At 48.8% G+C, this 22628-nt stretch overlaps 1 protein-coding gene across 3 annotated transcripts; it reads left to right on the top strand.

Annotated features, from left to right (window-relative positions):
- Window positions 1–1663: 1663 nt before the first annotated feature.
- Window positions 1664–21243, top strand: LOC115123079 (CRACD-like protein). Of its 3 annotated transcripts, XM_065018896.1 has the most exons (12): window positions 1664–1844; window positions 3689–3785; window positions 15216–15293; window positions 15505–15661; window positions 15798–15933; window positions 16031–16192; window positions 16445–16513; window positions 16644–16838; window positions 16979–18347; window positions 18634–18678; window positions 19914–20524; window positions 20691–21243. In XM_065018896.1, the coding sequence occupies exons 3-12, from the start codon at window positions 15245–15247 to the stop codon at window positions 20850–20852; spliced, it is 2955 nt and encodes a 984-aa protein (XP_064874968.1). In that variant the 5' UTR covers window positions 1664–1844; window positions 3689–3785; window positions 15216–15244; the 3' UTR covers window positions 20853–21243. The 3 variants fall into 3 exon arrangements, with proteins under 3 accessions (XP_064874968.1, XP_064874969.1, XP_064874970.1); XM_065018897.1 differs by lacking the exon at window positions 3689–3785; XM_065018898.1 differs by lacking the exon at window positions 18634–18678.
- The last annotated feature ends 1385 nt before the right edge of the window (window positions 21244–22628 follow it).

Here is a 22628-nt window from a genome sequence, read left to right as displayed (position 1 = left end):
GTTGCCATGTACTTTAAACAGTCAAGTACACAGAGGGGTGAAGATATCAATGTTTGTAGGGTCTTGTTCCACGTATGTGAAGAACACTGAGAAATGCACCGAACTCTGAGAGATGAATGTGAAAAGCTTTGAAATGGGAAGATATTGTACCTTGCAATGCCTTCATTTGGAATTCACCCCATGTTCTTCATAAATATGAGAGAAAGAAGTGGATCTCAGTAAGGATAGTTAATAATCGAACAGATGCTAGCTCGCCTCTCCCTTGCCACACCATTCCTCTGGAAACCATGACAGTGAGGTTAATGTTTACACAAGCCTTCTTTGTTGGGGAGCAACACACAAGACATTGGACATTTCTAACTCTGGTAGTCAATGTTTTCTGGGCTGAGGTGTGCAGGTTCCTCCTTTGCCTGTACAGGCAACATAAGGCCACACTCTTAGAGGTAGTATTATTACATGTTTTGTATTTCACAATGATTTTCAGAAGGCCAGTCCTGAAAGCACACTTTGTCCAGAGAGGGAGTGGAGGTAGTGGTGTCAGAAAGGTGAGCTGTCTGACGCCTAACCGTTGATTGGGTGGGTGGGACTGCCTGAACTGCTTTTGTAAGGACCGGGGCTAATGTTTCACTCAGGTAACAGTGTACTTGAATTGGAGTAGTCAGAATAATGTTAGATAAAACACAGGACACAGGATTAAACAGTGAAGTACACAGAGGGGGGAAAACATCCATGTTTGTAGGGTCTTGTCTTTCAAGCCTGTAGAAACCTGGTAAACCCAGGAGGCTGTCAGGTAGACCCAGGAGGCTGTCAGGTAGACCCAGGAGGCTGTCAGGTAGACCCAGGAGGCTGTCAGGTAGACCCAGGAGGCTGTCAGGTAGACCCAGGAGGCTGTCAGGTAGACCCAGGAGGCTGTCAGGTAGACCCAGGAGGCTGTCAGGTAGACCCAGGAGGCTGTCAGGTAGACCCAGGAGGCTGTCAGGTAGACCCATGACCCAGGAGGGCTGTCAGGTAGACCCAGGAGGCTGTCAGGTAGACCCAGGAGGCTGTCAGGTAGACCCAGGAGGCTGTCAGGTAGACCCAGGAGGCTGTCAGGTAGACCCAGGAGGCTGTCAGGTAGACCCAGGAGGCTGTCAGGTAGACCCAGGAGGCTGTCAGGTAGACCCAGGAGGCTGTCAGGTAGACCCAGGAGGCTGTCAGGAGGCTGTCAGGTAGACCCAGGAGGCTGTCAGGTAGACCCAGGAGGCTGTCAGGTAGACCCAGGAGGCTGTCCCAGGAGGCTGTCAGGTAGACCCAGGAGGCTGTCAGGTAGACCCAACGCCTACAACGGGTCACTAATTACAACTTATGAGAAAAGTGACTTATTCACTCTAATTATTAACTCTTTATGAACACATACTGAGATACGTAACTGCATTCAGACATTTAAATACTTTTGAATTGGAGTACTTAGGAAATGTCTTTAAATGTGGACATTTGCCGAAGACCCTAAAAGGTATAGAGGGGATAAATGATGCAGGACAACACAACACATTTGTTCTCTGTACACAGTTCATTTAAGACAGCTTTCCACTCCTGTCACTGATCCTATGAACACTACCCTTGCAGCGCCTCTCTCTCTCGCTCTCACTCTCACTCTCTCCCTCCCTCCACTCCCTTTCTGTCCTATCACCTCTCTCCTATCACCTCTCCTTCTCTCATTCCCTTCATTTGCAGATGGCGGTGTAGTGAGGTGGCTGAGGACTAGTATGTGTGTGAGTGCGTGGAAGGAAACATCCTCCCCTTGGAGAGAAAGAGAAAACAGAAAGAGAGAGAGGAAGAAGAAGCAGCTGCTCTCCAGTAACAGGGTAAGACAATTCCACCCGACTGAACTTGACTCTTACTGTAAATGAACTAGAAACCACCCACAAACAGTTGTATCTGTTGATGAAAATGATAATTGATAAGATAATTTGCAACATATGATCTTCCAGGGTGTTGTACAGTATTTCAACTGTTTCTTGTTCCATAACCTTTGAACTTTTAACTACAGTGTGTTGAGCACGAGTTCTGCATTCCTAAATGGGATTAACTGATAAGAATCAAATCGTGTCTGACGACCGAAACAATAACAACTGTTATGATCTTGAGAGTTTTTTTCCAGGTAAAAGAGGACCTGCTAGGGTTTTGAAAACTCCAGATTCTGTGTGATTATTCCACTGCCAAACCAGAAGCCTACAGATAAGGCTTCACCCTGTTTCTGTAAAAACAACACTATGCACTCATCCAGCAAGAAGGATGATTGCCATTACAGTGTTTGTCTTTCCTAAGTTATCCTTCATTGTCATCTAATAAAACTGCCTTTGGTAAACAACACTGCTCTGTATATAAAGTATAATGCTGGTTGTGAACAGGACCAGAGTAATCGCTGATCATTCACTGGACAATCAGATTTCATAACGGCTGTTTGGTTAAAATACCTTAATTAAAGGGAGAGCCCAAAACCATTGAGTTCCGGTTCATATTTCTTTAGTCTAGTACCCAGAGATAGATTATCGGGGGTAGCTCTCTACCTTAGTCCCTCCGTTATCAACAGGTAATATTCCATGTGTTCACTGCACTGCTGTGATGTGTGGAGATTTACTGAAAGTGTCAGGTCCCCTGGGCTTGTGTTGTTTGGCTCGCTGAGGAGTCCCTTAGCTCTCATTGTGCAGTGCTGTTACGTAGGACTTATCAGTCACACTTCCTTTTTAGAGGCTTTTTCCAGGGAGGGACCATGTTGGTAACTGGTTTCTATTTACTTCCATGGTAAGTAGGCAGCAGTGGGGGCTGCTGAGGGGAGGACGGCTCATAATAATGGCTGGAACGGAGCGAATGGAATGACATCCAACACATAGAGACCAGGTGTTTGGTGGATTTGATTCCATTCCACCCCTTCCACTCCAGACATTACCACGAGCCCGTCCTCCCCAGGTAAGGTGCCACCAGCCTCCTGAGGTAAGCAGGTCAAACGATGTTAAGATCTTCTATACTTTTGGGCCTCCCGGGTGGCGCAGTGGTTAAGGGCGCTGTACTGCAGCGCCAGCTGTGCCACCAGAGACTCTGAGACACGCGCCCAGGCTCTGTCGTAACCGGCCGCGACCGGGAGGTCCGTGGGGTGACGCACAATTGGCCCAGCATCATCTGGGTAAGGGAGGGCTTGGCCGGTAGGGATATCCTTGACTCTTCACACACCAGCGACTCCTGTGGCGGGCCGGGCGCAGTTTGTGCTAACCAAGGTTGCCAGGTGCACGGTGTTTCCTCCGACACATTGGTGTGGCTGGCTTCCGGGTTGGATGCGCGCTGTGTTAAGAAGTGCGACTTGGTTGGGTTATGTATCGGAGGACGCATGGCTTTCGACCTTCGTCTCTCCCGAGCCCGTACGGGAGTTGTAGCGATGAGACAAGAGACTAGCTACTAAACAATTGGATACCACGAAAAAGGGGTGTAAAAAAAAAAAAAAAAGATCTTCTATACTTTGAACAATGTATTTCTTTGTTTATTCTTTGTTTATTGTTCACAGCCATTTCCAGTTAATTATTCACTCATTGCCTACAGCTGAAATCTATTTCTATTCAAATGGATTCATTTACACTCCGGAAACATTTAATCGGATTATTTTATTGTATGCGTGGCACTGTAAAAAGTAGATGGTTTCCTCTTATCTATACAGTAGCTCAGCTGTGGGGTTCCATTATAGCCTTGGGGGAACAACCGGCCATGCGGACGTCACTACAGGCACTCGAGGACCTGAGGTGTCGCAGCCGCAGGTGTGTGTGTGAGGTCTAAAAAGTTACACAAGTTCATCATCTCATTAAACAGTAATATACAGGCTTATCCTCGCCAGATCCACAGATAGACAGAGCCATGGAGAGCCAGCCATCATATACAGTCTCTTGGCTTGATTTAGAATCTCAATAGACACCATGTTGACACTAAAAGTTACACCTGAGACATTGACACTTCTAGTTACAATGCAAATTAGAATGTTTTAATCATGGAACGTTTGGTGCCAACAAGGAGGATAGTTAGCTTAAAGGCTCTTCTACCACAGAGTGCATACGTAGTATACAGATGCCGTATCTTAATTTGAGCCAGTTAAAACAGCATGAATATAATCCTGCAGGAACAGGAAATGTGAATTGTTATGTGGATTATAATTAATTAACATGTTTTGTAGGGGTTGTTTTGTAGGGGTCGAGTCTGACATTTTAAAGTGGAAATTAAAATTCCTTCAACAACAGGATGATCAAATTAAGATATGGCATCTGTACTGTGCTGTTTGTAGCCAGCTGGATCAGGACTGGCCAGCCAACTTCAGTAATATCCTGTAGCTGCAGGATAGGATTTCACCAAAGACAGTACCCCTGCTGTTCCCTATTGTTGGGCTTGTTCTCTGCAGATATCCATTCTGCTGGGCACCAGGGTTCAAAGCCTGGTTGCTGTGTGTGGTTCAGTAGTTGGGTTGCTCAGTGAGCTGCACCGACCTTTAGTCTTCTACTCTGCTGGGAGATTATGTTCCAGTTGACAGCTGGATGCAGAGCAGGGTTGCTGTATTAGACTGGGTTGTTGTATTAGATTGGGTTGTTGTATTAGACAGGGTTGTTGTATTAGACTGGGTTGTTGTATTTGTTGTTGTATTAGACTGGGTTGTTGTATTAGACAGGGTTGTTGTATTAGACTGGGTTGTTGTATTAGACTGGGTTGCTGTATTAGACTGGGTTGTTGTATTAGATTGGGTTGTTGTATTAGACAGGGTTGCTGTATTAGACTGGGTTGTTGTATTGTTGTATTAGACTGGGGGTATTTGTTGTATTAGGGTTGTTGACTGGGTTGTTGTATTAGTGTTGTTGACTGGGTTGTTGTATTAGACAGGGTTGTTGTATTAAACTGGGTTGTTGTATTAGACAGGGTTGTTGTATTAAACAGGGTTGTTGTATTAGACTGGGTTGTTGTATTAGACAGGGTTGTTGTATTAGACTGGGTTGCTGTATTAGACAGGGTTGTTGTATTAGACTGTATTAGACAGGGTTGGTTGCTGTATTAGACTGGGTTGCTGTATTAACAGGGTTGTTGTATTAGACAGGGTTGTTGTATTAGACTGGGTTGTTGTATTAAACTGGGTTGTTGTATTAGACAGGGGGTAGACAGGGTTGTATTATTAGACAGGGTTGTTGTATTAGACTGGGTTGCTGTATTAGACAGGGGGTATTTGTTGTATTAGACAGGGTTGTTGTATTAGACAGGGTTGTTGTATTAGACTGGGTTGTTGTATTAGACTGGGTTGTTGTATTAAACAGGTTGTTTCTGTATTAGACAGGGTTGGTTGTTGTATTAGACTGGGTTGTTGTATTAGACAGGGTTGTTGTATTAGACAGGGTTGTTGTATTAAACAGGGTTGTTGTATTAAACAGGGTTGTTGTATTAGGGTTGACTGTATTGGGTTGTTGTATTAGACAGGGTTGTTGTATTAAACTGGGTTGTTGTATTAGACAGGGTTGTTGGTTGTTGTTGTATTAGACTGGGTTGTTGTATTAGACAGGGTTGTTTGTACTGGGTTGTTGTAAACAGGGTTGTTGTATTAAACTGGGTTGTTGTATTAAACTGGGTTGTTGTATTAGACAGGGTTGTTGTATTAGACTGGGTTGTTGTATTAGACTGGGTTGTTGTATTAGACAGGGTTGTTGTACAGGGTAGACAGGGTTGCTGTATTAGACAGGGTTGTTGTATTAGACTGGGTTGCTGTATTAGACAGGGTTGCTGTATTAGACAGGGTTGCTTGTATTAAGACAGGGTTGTTGTATTAAACAGGGTTGTTGTATTAAACACTGGGTTGTTGTATTAAACAGGGTTGTTGTATTAGACTGGGTTTCTGTATTAGACTGGGTTGTTGTATTAGACTGGGTTGCTGTATTAGACTGGGTTGCTGTATTAGACTGGGTTGCTGTATTAGACAGGGTTGTTGTATTAGACTGGGTTGCTGTATTAGACTGGGTTGTATTAAACAGGGTTGCTGTATTAGACAGGGTTGCTGTATTTGTTGTATTAGACTAAACAGGGTTGTTGTATTGACAGGGTTGTTGTATTAGACAGGGTTGTTGTATTAAACTGGGTTGTTGTATTAGACAGGGTTGTTGTATTACAGGGTTGTTGTACTGGGTTGTTGTATTAGACAGGGTTGTTGTACAGGGTTGTTGACAGGGTTGTTGTATTGCAGGGTTGTTGTATTAGACTGGGTTGTTGTATTAGACAGGGTTGCTGCATTAGACAGGGGTTGACAGGGTTGTTGTATTAGACAGGGTTGTTGTATTAGACAGGGTTGGTTGCTGTATTAGACAGGGTTGCTGTATTAGACAGGGTTGTTGTATTAGACAGGGTTGCTGTATTAGACTGGGTTGTTGTATTAGACAGGGTTGTTGTTTGTATTAGACAGGGTTGTTGTATTAGACAGGGTTGTTGTATTAGACAGGGGTTGTTGTTTGTATTAGACAGGGTTGTTGTATTAGACAGGGTTGTTGTATTGCATTAGACAGGGTTGTTGTATTAAACAGGGTTGCTGTATTAGACAGGGTTGTTGTATTAGACTGGGTTGTTGTATTAGACAGGGTTGTTGTATTAGACAGGGTTGTTGTATTAGACAGGGTTGTTGTATTAGACAGGGTTGTTGTATTAGACAGGGTTGTTGTATTAGACTGGGTTGTTGTATTAGACTGGGTTGCTGTATTAGACAGGGTTGTTGTTGCAGGGTTGTTGTATTAGACAGGGTTGCTGCACAGGGTTGGTTTGCTGGCTGGGTTCAGTGCAGGGTTGCTGTATTAGACAGGGTTGCTGCATGTGGTTTGCTGGCTGGGTTCAGTGCACTAACCCAGTCTTCTCCCTGAGTTCTTCCTGCTTGTATACACCTTGGATAAAGATGGATTGGGGGAGTTTGGTTGTGCTTAGAACGTTGGTGAACCTCTGGTTTTTGTTGTCTTCTTTCAGACATTGTGTGAAAGAGCTGTCCGTGTGTGTGTCTGTGCATGTGTGTGCGTGTGTGTAAGCATTACGAGTCTGGGAAAGGTTGAACTCAGGTCGTGTTTAATTTGTCTCCTTGTTATTTAATGTCACATCACGTCACCAGTGGACTGCTAGGCAACTCCTATTCAGGACCAGGCACGAAGTCAACACAGGAGCTGAAAGCCTCTTGTCTGGTCCGCTTGCTCTATTCAAACGCTCCATGATATCTGCTGAAAGAGAAATACTGTTCAAACTAATTGGAACTGCTGACACAATAATCACTGAACTGGCAAACTTGACTTGAGAAATCAAATCAAATCAAATGTATTTATATAGCCCTTCGTACATCAGCTGAGATCTCAAAGTGCTGTACAGAAACCCAGCCTAAAACCCCAAACAGCAAGCAATGCAGGTGTAGAAGCACGGTGGCTAGGAAAAACTCCCTAGAAAGGCCAAAACCTAGGAAGAAACCTAGAGAGGAACCAGGCTATGTGGGGTGGCCAGTCCTCTTCTTGCTGTGCCGGGTGGAGATTATAACAGAACATGGCCAAGATGTTTAAATGTTCATAAATGACCAGCATGGTCGAATAATAATAAGGCAGAACAGTTGAAACTGGAGCAGCAGCACGGTCAGGTGGACTGGGGACAGCAAGGAGTCATCATGTCAGGTGGTCCTAGGGCTCAGGTCCTCCGAGAGAGAGAAAGAAAGAGAGAAGGAGAGAATTAGAGAACGCACACTTAGATTCACACAGGACACCGAATAGGACAGGAGAAGTACTCTAGATATAACAAACTGACCCCAGCCCCCCGACACATGAACTACTGCAGCATAAATACTGGAGGCTGAGACAGGAGGGGTCAGGAGACACTGTGGCCCCATTCGAGGACACCCCCGGACAGGGCCAAACAGGAAGGATATAACCCCACCCACTTTGCCAAAGCACATCCCCCACACCACTAGAAAATGTTACATCAAATGAAAAGCGCTTATTTATTAACTATAAATAACTAGAACAATGACAATAGCAAAGCTAATATCTAACGCCTGACAAAAAGTAGACCATTTATCAGGTTTGTTAGGTTTCTTAAACGTTGCCTTAGTTTAGAGGTGTTATCAGCTAGTTCAAGGAAAAGAGGGTGTGAAACTATTTGTTATCAATGAAGGGTAATTTACTGGTATGTCAGCTGGATAATCAAATGTGCTATAATTATAATTAAATAAATAAATACATGTTATTAAAATACGACAACTCCAAAATCTGTTGAGACAATGTATTAAAATATATGTATATATATTTTTTTATGTTTTTTAGTATTTTTGACAGTAGTGCAGGAAATGTAAAGGGAGACAGCTAGTAAGAGCATAGACATAGGGGGCTGAGACAGGGCTCCAACCTACATCACCAGGGAGGCATAGACAGAGGGGGCTGAGACAGGGCTCCAAACTACATCACCAGGTGGCATAGACAGAGGGTGGCTGAGACAGGGCTCCAACCTACATCACCAGGGAGGCATAGACAGAGGGGGCTGAGACAGGGCTCCAACCTACATCACCAGGGAGGTATAGACATAGGGGGCTGAGACAGGGCTCCAACCTACATCACCAGGGAGGCATAGACAGAGGGGGGCTGAGACAGGGCTCCAACCTACATCACCAGGGAGGCATAGACAGAGGGGGCTGAGACAGGGCTCCAACCTACATCACCAGGGAGGTATAGACATAGGGGGCTGAGACAGGGCTCCAACCTACATCACCAGGGAGGCATAGACAGAGGGGGGCTGAGACAGGGCTCCAACCTACATCACCAGGGAGGCATAGACAGAGGGGGCTGAGACAGGGCTCCAACCTACATCACCAGGTGGCATAGACAGAGGGGGGCTGAGACAGGGCTCCAACCTACATCACCAGGGAGGCATAGACAGAGGGGGCTGAGACAGGGCTCCAACCTACATCACCAGGGAGGCATAGACATAGGGGGCTGAGACAGGGCTCCAACCTACATCACCAGGGAGGCATAGACAGAGGGGGCTGAGACAGGGCTCCAACCTACATCACCAGGGAGGCATAGACAGAGGGGGCTGAGACAGGGCTCCAACCTACATCACCAGGGAGGCATAGACAGAGGGGGCTGAGACAGGGCTCCAACCTACATCACCAGGAGGCATAGAGAGGGTGGCTGAGAGGGCTCCAACCTACATCACCAGGGGGGCTGAGACAGGGCTGAGACCAACCTACATCACCAGGGAGGCATAGACAGAGGGGGCTGAGACAGGGCTCCAACCTACATCACCAGGGAGGCATAGACAGAGGGGGCTGAGACAGGGCTCCAACCTACATCACCAGGTGGCATAGACAGAGGGTGGCTGAGACAGGGCTCCAACCCACATCACCAGGGAGGCATAGACAGAGGGGGGCTGAGACAGGGCTCCAACCTACATCACCAGGGAGGCATAGACAGAGGGGGCTGAGACAGGGCTCCAACCTACATCACCAGGGAGGCATAGACAGAGGGGGCTGAGACAGGGCTCCATCACCTAGACATCACCAGGGAGGCATAGACAGAGGGGGCTGAGACAGGGCTCCAAACTACATCACCAGGTGGCATAGACAGAGGGTGGCTGAGACAGGGGCTCCAACCTACATCACCAGGGAGGCATAGGCTCCAACCTATATCACCAGTATAGGGGGCTGAGACAGGGCTCCAACCTACATCACCAGGGAGGCATAGACAGAGGGGGCTGAGACAGGGCTCCAACCTACATCACCAGGGAGGCATAGACAGAGGGGGCTGAGACAGGGCTCCAAACTACATCACCAGGTGGCATAGACAGAGGGTGGCTGAGACAGGGCTCCAACCTACATCACCAGACAGGGAGGCATAGACAGAGGGGGCTGAGACAGGGCTCCAACCCACATCACCAGGGGAGGCATATATCACCAGGGAGGCAGAGGGGGCTGAGACAGGGCTCCAACCTACATCACCAGGGAGGCATAGACAGAGGGGGCTGAGACAGGGCTCCAACCCACATCACCAGGTGGCATAGACAGAGGGGGGCTGAGACAGGGCTCCAACCCACATCACCAGGGAGGTATAGACAGAGGGTGGCTGAGACAGGGCTCCAACCCACATCACCAGGTGGCATAGACAGAGGGCGGCTGAGGGGCTGAGACAGGGCTGAGACAGGGCCAACCTACATCACCAGGGAGGCATAGACAGAGGGGGCTGAGACAGGGCTCCAACCCACATCACCAGGTGGCATAGACAGAGGGCGGCTGAGACAGGGCTCCAACCCACATCACCAGGTGGTATAGACAGAGGGTGGCTGAGACAGGGCTCCAACCTACATCACCAGGGAGGCATAGACAGAGGGGGTGGCTGAGACAGGGCTCCAACCTACATCACCAGGGAGGCATAGACAGAGGGGGCTGAGACAGGGCTCCAACCCACATCACCAGGTGGCATAGACAGAGGGGGGCTGAGACAGGGCTCCAACCCACATCACCAGGGAGGTATAGACAGAGGGTGGCTGAGACAGGGCTCCAACCCACATCACCAGGTGGCATAGACAGAGGGGGGCTGAGACAGGGCTCCAACCTACATCACCAGGGAGGCATAGACAGAGGGGGGCTGAGACAGGGCTCCAACCCACATCACCAGGTGGCATAGACAGAGGGCGGCTGAGACAGGGCTCCAACCCACATCACCAGGTGGTATAGACAGAGGGTGGCTGAGACAGGGCTCCAACCTACATCACCAGGGAGGCATAGACAGAGGGTGGCTGAGACAGGGCTCCAACCTACATCACCAGGGAGGCATAGACAGAGGGTGGCTGAGACAGGGCTCCAACCTATATCACCAGGGGGTATAGACAGAGGGTGGCTGAGACAGGGCTCCAACCTATATCACCAGGGGGTATAGACAGAGAGGGGCTGAGACAGGGCTCCAACCCACATCACCAGGGAGGCATAGACAGAGGGTGGCTGAGACAGGGCTCCAAGCTATATCACCAGGGGGTATAGACAGAGGGTGGCTGAGACAGGGCTCCAAGCTATATCACCAGGGGGTATAGACAGAGGGTGGCTGAGACAGGGCTCCAAGCTATATCACCAGGGGGTATAGACAGAGGGGGCTGAGACAGGGCTCCAACCCACATCACCAGGGAGGTATAGACAGAGGGTGGCTGAGACAGGCCTCCAACCTATATCACCAGGGAGGCATAGATAGAGGATGGCTGAGACAGGGCTCCAACCTATATCACCAGGGGGTATAGACAGAGGGTGGCTGAGACAGGGCTCCAACCCACATCACCAGGGAGGTATAGACAGAGGGTGGCTGAGACAGGGCTCCAACCTATATCACCAGGTGGTATAGACAGAGGGGGGCTGAGACAGGGCTCCAACCTATATCACCAGGTGGTATAGACAGAGGGGGGCTGAGACAGGGCTCCAACCCACATCACCAGGGAGGCATAGACAGAGGGCGGCTGAGACAGGGCTCCAACCCACATCACCAGGTGGTATAGACAGAGGGTGGCTGAGACAGGGCTCCAACCTACATCACCAGGGAGGCATAGACAGAGGGTGGCTGAGACAGGGCTCCAACCTACATCACCAGGGAGGCATAGACAGAGGGTGGCTGAGACAGGGCTCCAACCTATATCACCAGGGGGTATAGACAGAGGGTGGCTGAGACAGGGCTCCAACCCACATCACCAGGGAGGCATAGACAGAGGGGGGCTGAGACAGGGCTCCAACCTATATCACCAGGGGGTATAGACAGAGAGGGGCTGAGACAGGGCTCCAACCCACATCACCAGGGAGGCATAGACAGAGGGTGGCTGAGACAGGGCTCCAAGCTATATCACCAGGGGGTATAGACAGAGGGTGGCTGAGACAGGGCTCCAAGCTATATCACCAGGGGGTATAGACAGAGGGTGGCTGAGACAGGGCTCCAAGCTATATCACCAGGGGGTATAGACAGAGGGGGCTGAGACAGGGCTCCAACCCACATCACCAGGGAGGTATAGACAGAGGGTGGCTGAGACAGGCCTCCAACCTATATCACCAGGGAGGCATAGATAGAGGATGGCTGAGACAGGGCTCCAACCTATATCACCAGGGGGTATAGACAGAGGGTGGCTGAGACAGGGCTCCAACCCACATCACCAGGGAGGTATAGACAGAGGGTGGCTGAGACAGGGCTCCAACCTATATCACCAGGTGGTATAGACAGAGGGGGCTGAGACATCACCAGGTGGTATAGACAGAGGGGGGCTGAGACAGGGCTCCAACCCACATCACCATGTGGCATAGACAGAGGGTGGCTGAGACAGGGCTCCAACCCACATCACCAGGTGGTATAGACAGAGGGTGGCTGAGACAGGGCTCCAACCTACATCACCAGGGAGGCATAGACAGAGGGTGGCTGAGACAGGGCTCCAACCTACATCACCAGGGAGGCATAGACAGAGGGTGGCTGAGACAGGGCTCCAACCTATATCACCAGGGGGTATAGACAGAGGGTGGCTGAGACAGGGCTCCAACCCACATCACCAGGGAGGCATAGACAGAGGGGGGCTGAGACAGGGCTCCAACCTATATCACCAGGGGGTATAGACAGAGAGGGGCTGAGACAGGGCTCCAACCCACATCACCAGGGAGGCATAGACAGAGGGTGGCTGAGACAGGGCTCCAAGCTATATCACCAGGGGGTATAGACAGAGGGTGGCTGAGACAGGGCTCCAACCCACATCACCAGGGAGGCATAGACAGAGGGTGGCTGAGACAGGGCTCCAAGCTATATCACCAGGGGGTATAGACAGAGGGTGGCTGAGACATGGCTCCAACCCACATCACCAGGGAGGTATAGACAGAGGGTGGCTGAGACAGGGCTCCAACCCACATCACCAGGGAGGTATAGACAGAGGGTGCTGAGACAGGGCTCCAACCCACATCACCAGGGAGGCATAGACAGAGGGTGGCTGAGACAGGGCTCCAACCTACATCACCAGGGAGGCATAGACAGAGGGTGCTGAGACAGGGCTCCAACCCACATCACCAGGGAGACATAGACAGAGGGTGGCTGAGACAGGGCTCCAACCTATATCACCAGGGAGGCATAGACAGAGGGTGGCTGAGACAGGGCTCCAACCTATATCACCAGGGAGGCATAGACAGAGGGTGGCTGAGACAGGGCTCCAACCTATATCACCAGGGAGGTATAGACAGAGGGGGGCTGAGACAGGGCTCCAACCTATATCACCAGGGGGTATAGACAGAGGGTGGCTGAGACAGGGCTCCAACCTATATCACCAGGGAGGCATAGACAGAGGGGGGCTGAGACAGGGCTCCAACCCACATCACCAGGGAGGTATAGACAGAGGGGGGCTGAGACAGGGCTCCAACCTACATCACCATGGAGGCATAGACAGAGGGGGGCTGAGACAGGGCTCCAACCTATATCACCAGGGAGGCATAGACAGAGGGTGGCTGAGACAGGGCTCCAACCCACATCACCAGGGGCTGGTATCACCAGGAGGCAGACAGAGGGGGCTGAGACAGGGCTCCAACCCACATCACCAGGGAGGCATAGACAGAGGGGGCTGGGGGCTGAGACAGGGGCTCCAACCTACATCACCAGGGAGGCATAGACAGAGGGGGCTGAGACAGGGCTAGACAGAGGGGGCCAACCTACATCACCAGGGAGGCATAGACAGAGGGGGCTGAGACAGGGCTCCAACCTATATCACCAGGGAGGCATAGACAGAGGGTGGCTGAGACAGGGCTCCAACCTACATCACCAGGGAGGCATAGACAGAGGGGGGCTGAGACAGGGGGGCTCCAACCTATATCACCAGGGGTATAGACAGAGGGGGCTGAGACAGGGCTCCAACCTATATCACCAGGGAGGCATAGACAGAGGGTGGCTGAGACAGGGCTCCAACCTATATCACCAGGGGGTATAGACAGAGGGTGGCTGAGACAGGGCTCCAAGCTATATCACCAGGGGGGTATAGACAGAGGGTGGCTGAGACAGGGCTCCAACCCACATCACCAGGGAGGTATAGACAGAGGGTGGCTGAGACAGGGCTCCAACCCACATCACCAGGGAGGTATAGACAGAGGGTGCTGAGACAGGGCTCCAACCCACATCACCAGGGAGGCATAGACAGAGGGTGGCTGAGACAGGGCTCCAACCTACATCACCAGGGAGGCATAGACAGAGGGTGCTGAGACAGGGCTCCAACCCACATCACCAGGGAGACATAGACAGAGGGTGGCTGAGACAGGGCTCCAACCTATATCACCAGGGAGGCATAGACAGAGGGTGGCTGAGACAGGGCTCCAACCTATATCACCAGGGAGGCATAGACAGAGGGTGGCTGAGACAGGGCTCCAACCTATATCACCAGGGAGGTATAGACAGAGGGGGGCTGAGACAGGGCTCCAACCTATATCACCAGGGGGTATAGACAGAGGGTGGCTGAGACAGGGCTCCAACCTATATCACCAGGGAGGCATAGACAGAGGGGGGCTGAGACAGGGCTCCAACCCACATCACCAGGGAGGTATAGACAGAGGGGGGCTGAGACAGGGCTCCAACCCACATCACCAGGGAGGTATAGACAGAGGGTGGCTGAGACAGGGCTCCAACCTACATCACCAGGGGGTATAGACAGAGGGTGGCTGAGACAGGGCTCCAACCCACATCACCAGGGAGGCATAGACAGAGGGTGGCTGAGACAGGGCTCCAACCTACATCACCAGGGAGGCATAGACAGAGGGTGGCTGAGACAGGGCTCCAACCTATATCACCAGGGGGTATAGACAGAGGGTGGCTGAGACAGGGCTCCAACCTACATCACCAGGGGGTATAGACAGAGGGTGGCTGAGACAGGGCTCCAACCCACATCACCAGGGAGGCATAGACAGAGGGGGGCTGAGACAGGGCTCCAACCCACATCACCAGGGGGGTATAGAGAGGTATATTTGGCAGTGTGTGCACAGTACCAATACTCATGCAGTAAGTCTGAGGCCAGTCCTGAAAGCACACTTTGTCCATGGAGGGAGTGGTGTGATAGAGGTGAGCTGTAACCTGCAGTCTACTGGCTCCTGAATGGCTCACAGGAAGAGCCATTGTTCAAACAGAACCCTCAGGCGTTGCTAAATACTGTTTTTTGTCTTGCCCTGTCTCTCTTCCTAGGTAGGAGCAGCTAACTCCAGTCTCCTGTCATGGATACTAACGCGGAGGAAGTGGAGGACTCAGGAGAAGAGCTTACAGGTAGAACACATGTCTACTTTCTCTTTAAATGATTGACATGCCTAAACCAATGTAAACAGACCTACGTAGCTGGCAAATCATTCACTCCCAATGCACCATTCATACACAGTGCATTATGCAATGCAAACAGGAATGAACTTCACAGCAAAAGTCTCATGTCTGACTCTGCAAACAAACCAAATGTAGGACAGTAACTTCGTGGTGGTTTCAGGGAGGAAGAAGTCTCGGTTCAAGCTGCTGAAGAGTCGTCTGTTTGGCCGTCTGAAGAGGAAGGAGACTGAAGGACGGATGAAGCAGAGCCAGTCCGCCAGTGATGTCACTGCTGATGTCATAGCTCCGAGGGACGACGACTCAGAGGATGACTGTTTGTAAGCATCTGACCTCTTTCACTCACTGGAAATAGTAGCATGTCAAGTTGATCAAGTTATCAAGTTTAAGTAGCACGTCCACTGGGAAATACTGTATGTATGTAGTAAACATATTTTTGACCTGTGTCACTTACAGGGGCGGTCCAAATACACTGGGGTCCAGAGCTCTGTCACATGACAGCATCTTCCTGGCTGACCAATCACAGAGCTCCTCTGAGCCGACGAGGGTTCTGTCTCAGGAGAACGTACACAGCAGGATACGAGAACTGCAGGTGAATCCATAGGTGGGAGGGTCCTTATAGTCTAATTTACTGTTGTGATTGGTCCCGGAGTGTGCTCATCACACATGCACTGTTTCTGATTGGGCAGCTGAAACTGCAGCGGCAGAACATGTGTCTGGGCCCTCCCCCCTTGCTGATCCCTGGAAAGAGAATGGAAGATTCCGGAGCCACCTCTGAGGATGATGGTTTGCCCCAGAGCCCTCCAGAGATCTTGTTCCATGACCGAACAGCACAGGGGCCTTCCTACAAGGTGAATGGGGCTGATCACATTTACTGCACACACATAGATACAATTTATCTAACTTATATTTATCCAGGATAGTCTCATTGAGATAACATCTATTTTTAGAGAATAAACCTTGCTGTAGTCAGTAGAGTCTGTTGGTAAACTTGCAAACAAAACACAATGTAATCATCACCATTATCATCATCATTCCTCATTACTCTTCTACCACCTTGTGTGACTGACTGATTGACACCTCTTCCTCCATTCCATCCCCAGTTCCCTGACACGCACAGGCACCATAGCTCTCTGAGTTTAGCAGGGACAGGAAGTGAGGAGGAGGAGCAGGTGATGTGACTTCCTGTCTGTGTTACACCACATCCCACATTCACATACTGATCATCCTAACAACATTCACCGAAAACATGTTTGTTGGGCCCATTTCAATTGTTAATGTGCTTTTCTACTTTCTCCTCAGTGCCTCTCCCAGCCCTCCTCCCGTCCTCTCTCCCCGTATCCTGCTTCCCCCTGTGATCCAGAGCCCTCCCCTGCAGTGGACTTCACCAGCCCAGCCCAGTACACTCCTAGCCTGGACAGCTCTGCCGCCCTTCACCGCATGTCTGTTAAACCCAGGAACCAGAGGGCCAGCGCCAAGGGAAGGAAAGGTCCCCTGGTAAGATCTCACTGTGTAGTGTAACATCAAAACACCACATAGTGGGTACTGGGCAGAATTCCATCTCTAATACCTTCATTACAGTGTAAATATAAGACCATGGTTTAACGGGCTGTTTTTCTTGTCTGTGTCATTACTAGAGAGCAAGCAGACTTGGCTCAGAGAGCCTGAGTGACCTGTACCCAGACCAGCCCCTGTCTGAGAGGGAGGAAGAGCAGGATGGAACGGAGGACGAGGAAAGAGAGGAAGAGGAGGAGAGGGAGCGATCGTTCTCTTCATCTCCAAAATACTCTGAGGAGAAGCCCTGGCAGTCAGTACCCCCTGGTGGTCAGAAAGAGGTATTACAGAGACAAGAGTCCTCTCAGACAGAGGGACGCGTCACCACCAACCCTCTCTACCTCCAGGCTATGACCTCTCCTCTATCAGAACCCATGACCAAGACCTCCATCCTGGAGACCCCGAGCCTGCCCCCGGAACCTATCTGGGTCAAACGCCCAAGAACTCTCATCCAGGATAATTCAGACCAGGGAAGTCGGCCTGGGTCTACATCTGAAAAGACCCTCTCCAGGCCTCTCAGTCCTGTCTATGGATCAGATAATATCACTTCCATCACAAATCAACTGCCCTCAAAAGAGAAGCCAGAGGAGAATATGACCCCAGCCACCTCTAACAAGGGAGACAGGTTGAGCAGAAACACACAGGGTGTGAGCCTAGCAGACACCAGCAGCTCTACACACCACTCTGCTCTACCTACCCATGCCTCTCGCGTTATAAGGCAAACACCGAGACCTGCTTTTGAGAGAGAGTCTGTCAGAGAGACTACAGCAGTCCCACTGTCGGGCGTTAATGAAGAAACCTCCAAATTGGACCTGGTGCAGAGGACAACAGGGCCACCTACTGGCCATGAAGACACACTGCCTAGAGCAAACAGTTTCTCCAACTCCTCCTTGAGACAGCGTTCCAAGAGTGCCACTAGCAGAGCCCACACAGGGACTAGAAATGAGGAGATGAATGCAAAAGGAAAAGGAGGGGAGGGTTTGGTGGCCAAGAACCCTCATCAGGAGTCTGTCAGAAGGCAAGAGGTAAAACCAGAGCAGGCCACATTTAAAGGCCTGAAGGAAAACCAACCACAACCCTCACCTCAGGAGAGAAAAGTACAAACAGAGGTAGAAGTCGTGGAGGAGACAGGACTGAAGGGAGGAGAGAAAAGGGATGGGCAGAGTGAGGGAAATGAGGAGAAGGAGCAGGAGCAGGAGAGGAAGAGTGCTTTCGGAGTGAAGCTGCGCACCACTTCTCAGTCTCTGAAGTATCGCTTGCAAAGGGACCAAGAATTCAGGGTTAAGTGTCATATTGTCTCAACAACTGCAGAACCAGTCAAAGGCGAAATTGGCACAAGTTCAAAGGTCAGGGGTGACTTGGCAAATAAGGCTTCGAGGAAGGGCCCGTCACAAGTGTCTGATTGCCCCCCCTCATACACCCTTGACAGAAACAGACTCAACGAGAACCAAGGTACGTATGTCCTCTAGAACGTCGTCGAAAGTTCAGCGGAGAAATTGAGCCTCGCGTTCAACGCTCTGAGTTGTTGCGGAAATTGACCCACTTCGCTGTTTACTTTCTGAATCTACGTCATATCGCTGAGTCCATATTGAATAACTATTAACTTGGACTATGCACTAACTGACTTTGCGCTAACAAGGTGTTCTAGCTCACACGGTTGCAGCTATGTCAGTCTACTTAGGGCCCTGTTTCAATAGCATGTACTCACCTCTAGGCACTGTCTTGGTTCTATCCTTAGATGAAGATGATACTGACCTGGTAGTAGATGCCTTTTCAGACCCAGGTAACATATATCCACTGAACCACTGAACACTTCTCTGATAATCATACAATAGTAGTTACAGTATAATGAGCACTTCTGAATCAGTGGGCAATTTCCCCTCCAATCAAAACTGGATCCAGATCTGTATAATAATATGTCATTATTGGGACGGAGAAGCATTTTGTCTTCCTTTGGCTCTATACTCTATATATTTGGTCCCATATTCCTAGCATTCAATGACTACATAAATCTTGTGACTCTACAAATTTGCTGGATGCTTACATTTGTGTTTCAGATCATTTTGTGCCCAATAGAATTGAATGGTAAATCATGTATTGTGTCATTCTTGAGTCACTTTTATTGTATATAAGAATAGAATATGTTTCTAAACACTTCTATATTAAAGTGGATGCTACCATGATTACTGATCATCCGGAATGAATCGTGAATAAGTAAGAAAGTTCCAGATGCACAAATATCCTACCCCCAAGACATGCTAACCTCTCACCATTACATTTTTGGGGGGTATAATATTTGTGCATCTGTAACTTTCTCACTCATCATTATTGATGATTCATTCAGCATTATCCATATATCATGGTAGCATCCACATTCAATGTAGAAGTGTTTAGAAACATATTCTATTCTTATTTTCAATAAACGTGACTCAATACATTTTTTACCATTCATTTATATTGGGCACAAAATAATCTGAAACACTACCAAAACAAACAGAAAATGTACAAATGTGCAGTCACAAGCTTGATGTAGTCATTGCGTGCTATGAATATGGGACCAAATACTTAACTTTTTACTACTTTAATACGCATAAGTGAATTTGTCCCAATACTTTCGCTCACCTAAAATGGGGGGACTATGAACAAAAACTGCTGTCATTTCTAAACGGTTCACCTGATATGGATGAAAATACCCTCAAATTAAAGCTGACAGTCTGTACTTTAACCTCAGAGTCATTGTTTAATTTCAAATCCAACATTTGGAGTATAGAACCAAAAGAAGAAAACATGCTTCACGGTCCAAATAATTACAGGGGCACTGTTTGTAATAAGATCTCTGTTTCACCTCAATCATAATATTGCCAATATCGACCAAACCAAATGAACCACAGAATAAATGAAGATGATCTGATTAAATATTGGATTCACAACTCCAGTCATCAAACATCACAGTATCTTTTAAATACACTTTAAATAAAGTTTGACTTGATTTCAACAATGTCACCCATTGTTCCTCAGACAAAGGCCCATCCTCCAGACCTGCTCTGGGGCTCCCAAGAGGGGCTGAGACCCCTGGGTCTAATGGGTCAGCTGGATCGGAACCTGTCTGGATGTCCATGGCCCGGGAAAAGACCAGGAGTCTCCAACAGCATCTCAGTCCAGAGACAGTGCCTGGGACAGGGGGGACAACAACGCCCCAGTACACCACATCACCATGGCCAGCTCCAACCCCAGCCCCACAGCCGAGATTACAACCAACAGCTCAGCCATCAACACAACCTCCATCACAATCACAGCCAAGCACAAAAACAGCCTTGCAAAAACAAACATCAGCCCCAGTGGTACAATCAGCATCTCAACCAATACCAAGCGGTAGACCAATCCTACAGGAAATGCATCTGACAGCTAAACTCAAAACATTGCCTTCAGATCAGCCTAACACACAAACAGCATCGCAACCGACACCACAAGGAACAGCTCAACAGCTGACACAACCGTCCTCCCAACCTCACATGCCAACCAGACCAACTTTACGAGGAGCGTCTGAGAGATCCTCCACGTCTCTGAAGAGAGCTGAGAAGATGCCTGTGGAGAAATGGACAGAAAGAGCGCTCCCGACTGGGACTATGGTAAATATTTGACTGTGCCCCCCCCACTAGGGTCAGACGTTTTTCCTGGTCAGTTCACATGGTGAGGTAAAACAACTGACTCAAACAGAGTAAGTCTTCATTTTGTAACTAAGATGTAATGTGGCCAGTTTAGTTAGTAATATGTCATCTCTGTATTTTATCTTAGGAGGAATCTAACAATGGTCAAATTGAGATTCACATCGCAAATCCTGAGATACCTTCTTCTTCATCATCATCATCATCCTCATTGTCACACCGGGGTCAGCCATCCTGGATGGAACTTGCCAAGAGGAAATCTCTGGCCTGGAGTGACAAGACTATGGACTAAGAGAAATGCACACGCGTGCGTGTGTGTGTTTGAGGGAGGTAAAGATGTTCCTAAAGAGAGTAAGAAGAAGACTGAAATAAAATAATGATTTGTTGCTGACTGTATTATTTGAACCTACTGGCTTCAGAGTTTAAAACCTCTTTCCCTTTACTGTGCCTTACTCTTCTAACCATTACATTTTTAAAATTACTTATATTTCACATCGGCCAGACTGATGCTAAACTACTGCGTATAACAACACTAAACCAAGAGGTCTGGACTTTTATGGCAAGAGGGCATACTCTTGTTTGTTGCTGGTTCAAACTCCGATTCAGTTTTTTCACTGCTTTTGACATATCACTCCATGCTTGATCCCTGTTGTCTGGAATAAATATATATACTGTCAATTGTATTCTGACTAGTTTGAATTGTGTGGGCTCAATCAACCATCAATAAGGTATTATCAACCACAATGGGGCTGCCTCATCAATGGGGCCACCGTGAAAATGGTCAATAACTACAAATTCCTTGACGTACATATCTCAGAGAATCTGAAATGGTCTAACCACACGAACACCATAGTGAAGAAGGCACGACAGAGATTCTTCAACTTCAGTATGCTGAAGAAATTCACCCTGTCCCCGAGGGCCCTCACAGTGTTCTACAGGAGCACCATCGAGAGCATACTGTCAGGCTGCATCACAGCCTGTTACGGCAACTCCACCGCCGCGGACTGCAAGACTCTTCATAGGTTGATACGTGCAGCCGAACGCACCATTGGGTGCACAGTGTATGCTCTACAGAGCACCTAAACTCAGCAAAAAAGAAACGTCCTCTCACTGTCAACTGCGTTTATTTTCAGCAAACTTAACATGTGCAAATATTTGTATGAACATAAGATTCAACAACTGAGACATAAACTGAACAAGTTCCACAGACATGTGACTAACAGAAATGGAATAATGTGTTCCTGAACAAAAGGGGTCAAAATCAAAAGTAACAGTATCTGGTGTGGCCACCAGCTGCATTAAGTACTGCAGCGCATCTCCTCCTCATGGACTGCACCAGATTTGCCCGTTCTTGCTGTGAGATGTTACCCCACTCTTCCACCAAGGCACCTGCAAGTTGACTGACATTTCTGGGGGGAATGGCCCTAGCCCTCACCCTCCGATCCAACAGGTCCCAGACGTGCTCAATGGGATTGAGATCCGCGCTGTTCGCTGGGCATGGCAGAACACTGACATTCCTGTCTTGCAGGAAATCACACTCTGGTGGTGGCATTGTCATGCTGGAGGGTCATGTCAGGATGAGCCTGCAGGAAGGGTACTACATGAGGGAGGAGGATGTCTTCCCCGTAATGCACAGCGTTGAGATTGCCTGCAATGACAACAAGCTCAGTCTGATGATGTTGTGACACACTCCCCAGACCATTTTTTCACCTTTATTTAACCAGGTAGGCAAGTTCTCATTTTACAATTGCGACCTGGCCAAGATAAAGCAAAGCAGTTCGACACATTCAACAACACAGAGTTACACATGGAGTAAAACAAACAGTCAATAATACAGTAGAAAAATAAGTCTATATACAACGTGAGCAAATGAGCTGAGATAAAGGAGGTAAAGGCAAAAAAGACCATGGTGGCAAAGTAAATACAATATAGCAAGTAAAACACTGGAATGGTTGATTTGCAGTGGAATAATGTGCAAAGTAGAGATAGAAATAATGGGGTGCAAAGGAGCAAAATAAATAAATAAATACAGTAGGGAAAGAGGTAGTTGTTTGGGCTAAATTATAGA

Source organism: Oncorhynchus nerka, linkage group LG5, assembly GCF_034236695.1.
Source record: "Oncorhynchus nerka isolate Pitt River linkage group LG5, Oner_Uvic_2.0, whole genome shotgun sequence".
Taxonomy (NCBI): Eukaryota; Metazoa; Chordata; class Actinopteri; order Salmoniformes; family Salmonidae; genus Oncorhynchus; species Oncorhynchus nerka.
Note: the sequence above shows the minus strand (reverse complement) of the source record. Positions and strands in the feature narration are given on the sequence as shown.

What these genes read in the sequence shown, in the direction of transcription:
- LOC115123079 (XM_065018897.1), top strand. Translation starts at nt 15,245, where the DNA reads ATGGATACTAACGCGGAGGAAGTGGAGGACTCAGGAGAAGAGCTTACA. An exon ending in CTCAGGAGAAGAGCTTACAG is followed by an intron (nt 15,294 to 15,504) that starts GTAGAACACATG and finishes TGGTGGTTTCAG; the next exon opens with GGAGGAAGAAGTCTCGGTTC. An exon ending in CACAGGGGCCTTCCTACAAG is followed by an intron (nt 16,193 to 16,444) that starts GTGAATGGGGCT and finishes TTCCATCCCCAG; the next exon opens with TTCCCTGACACGCACAGGCA.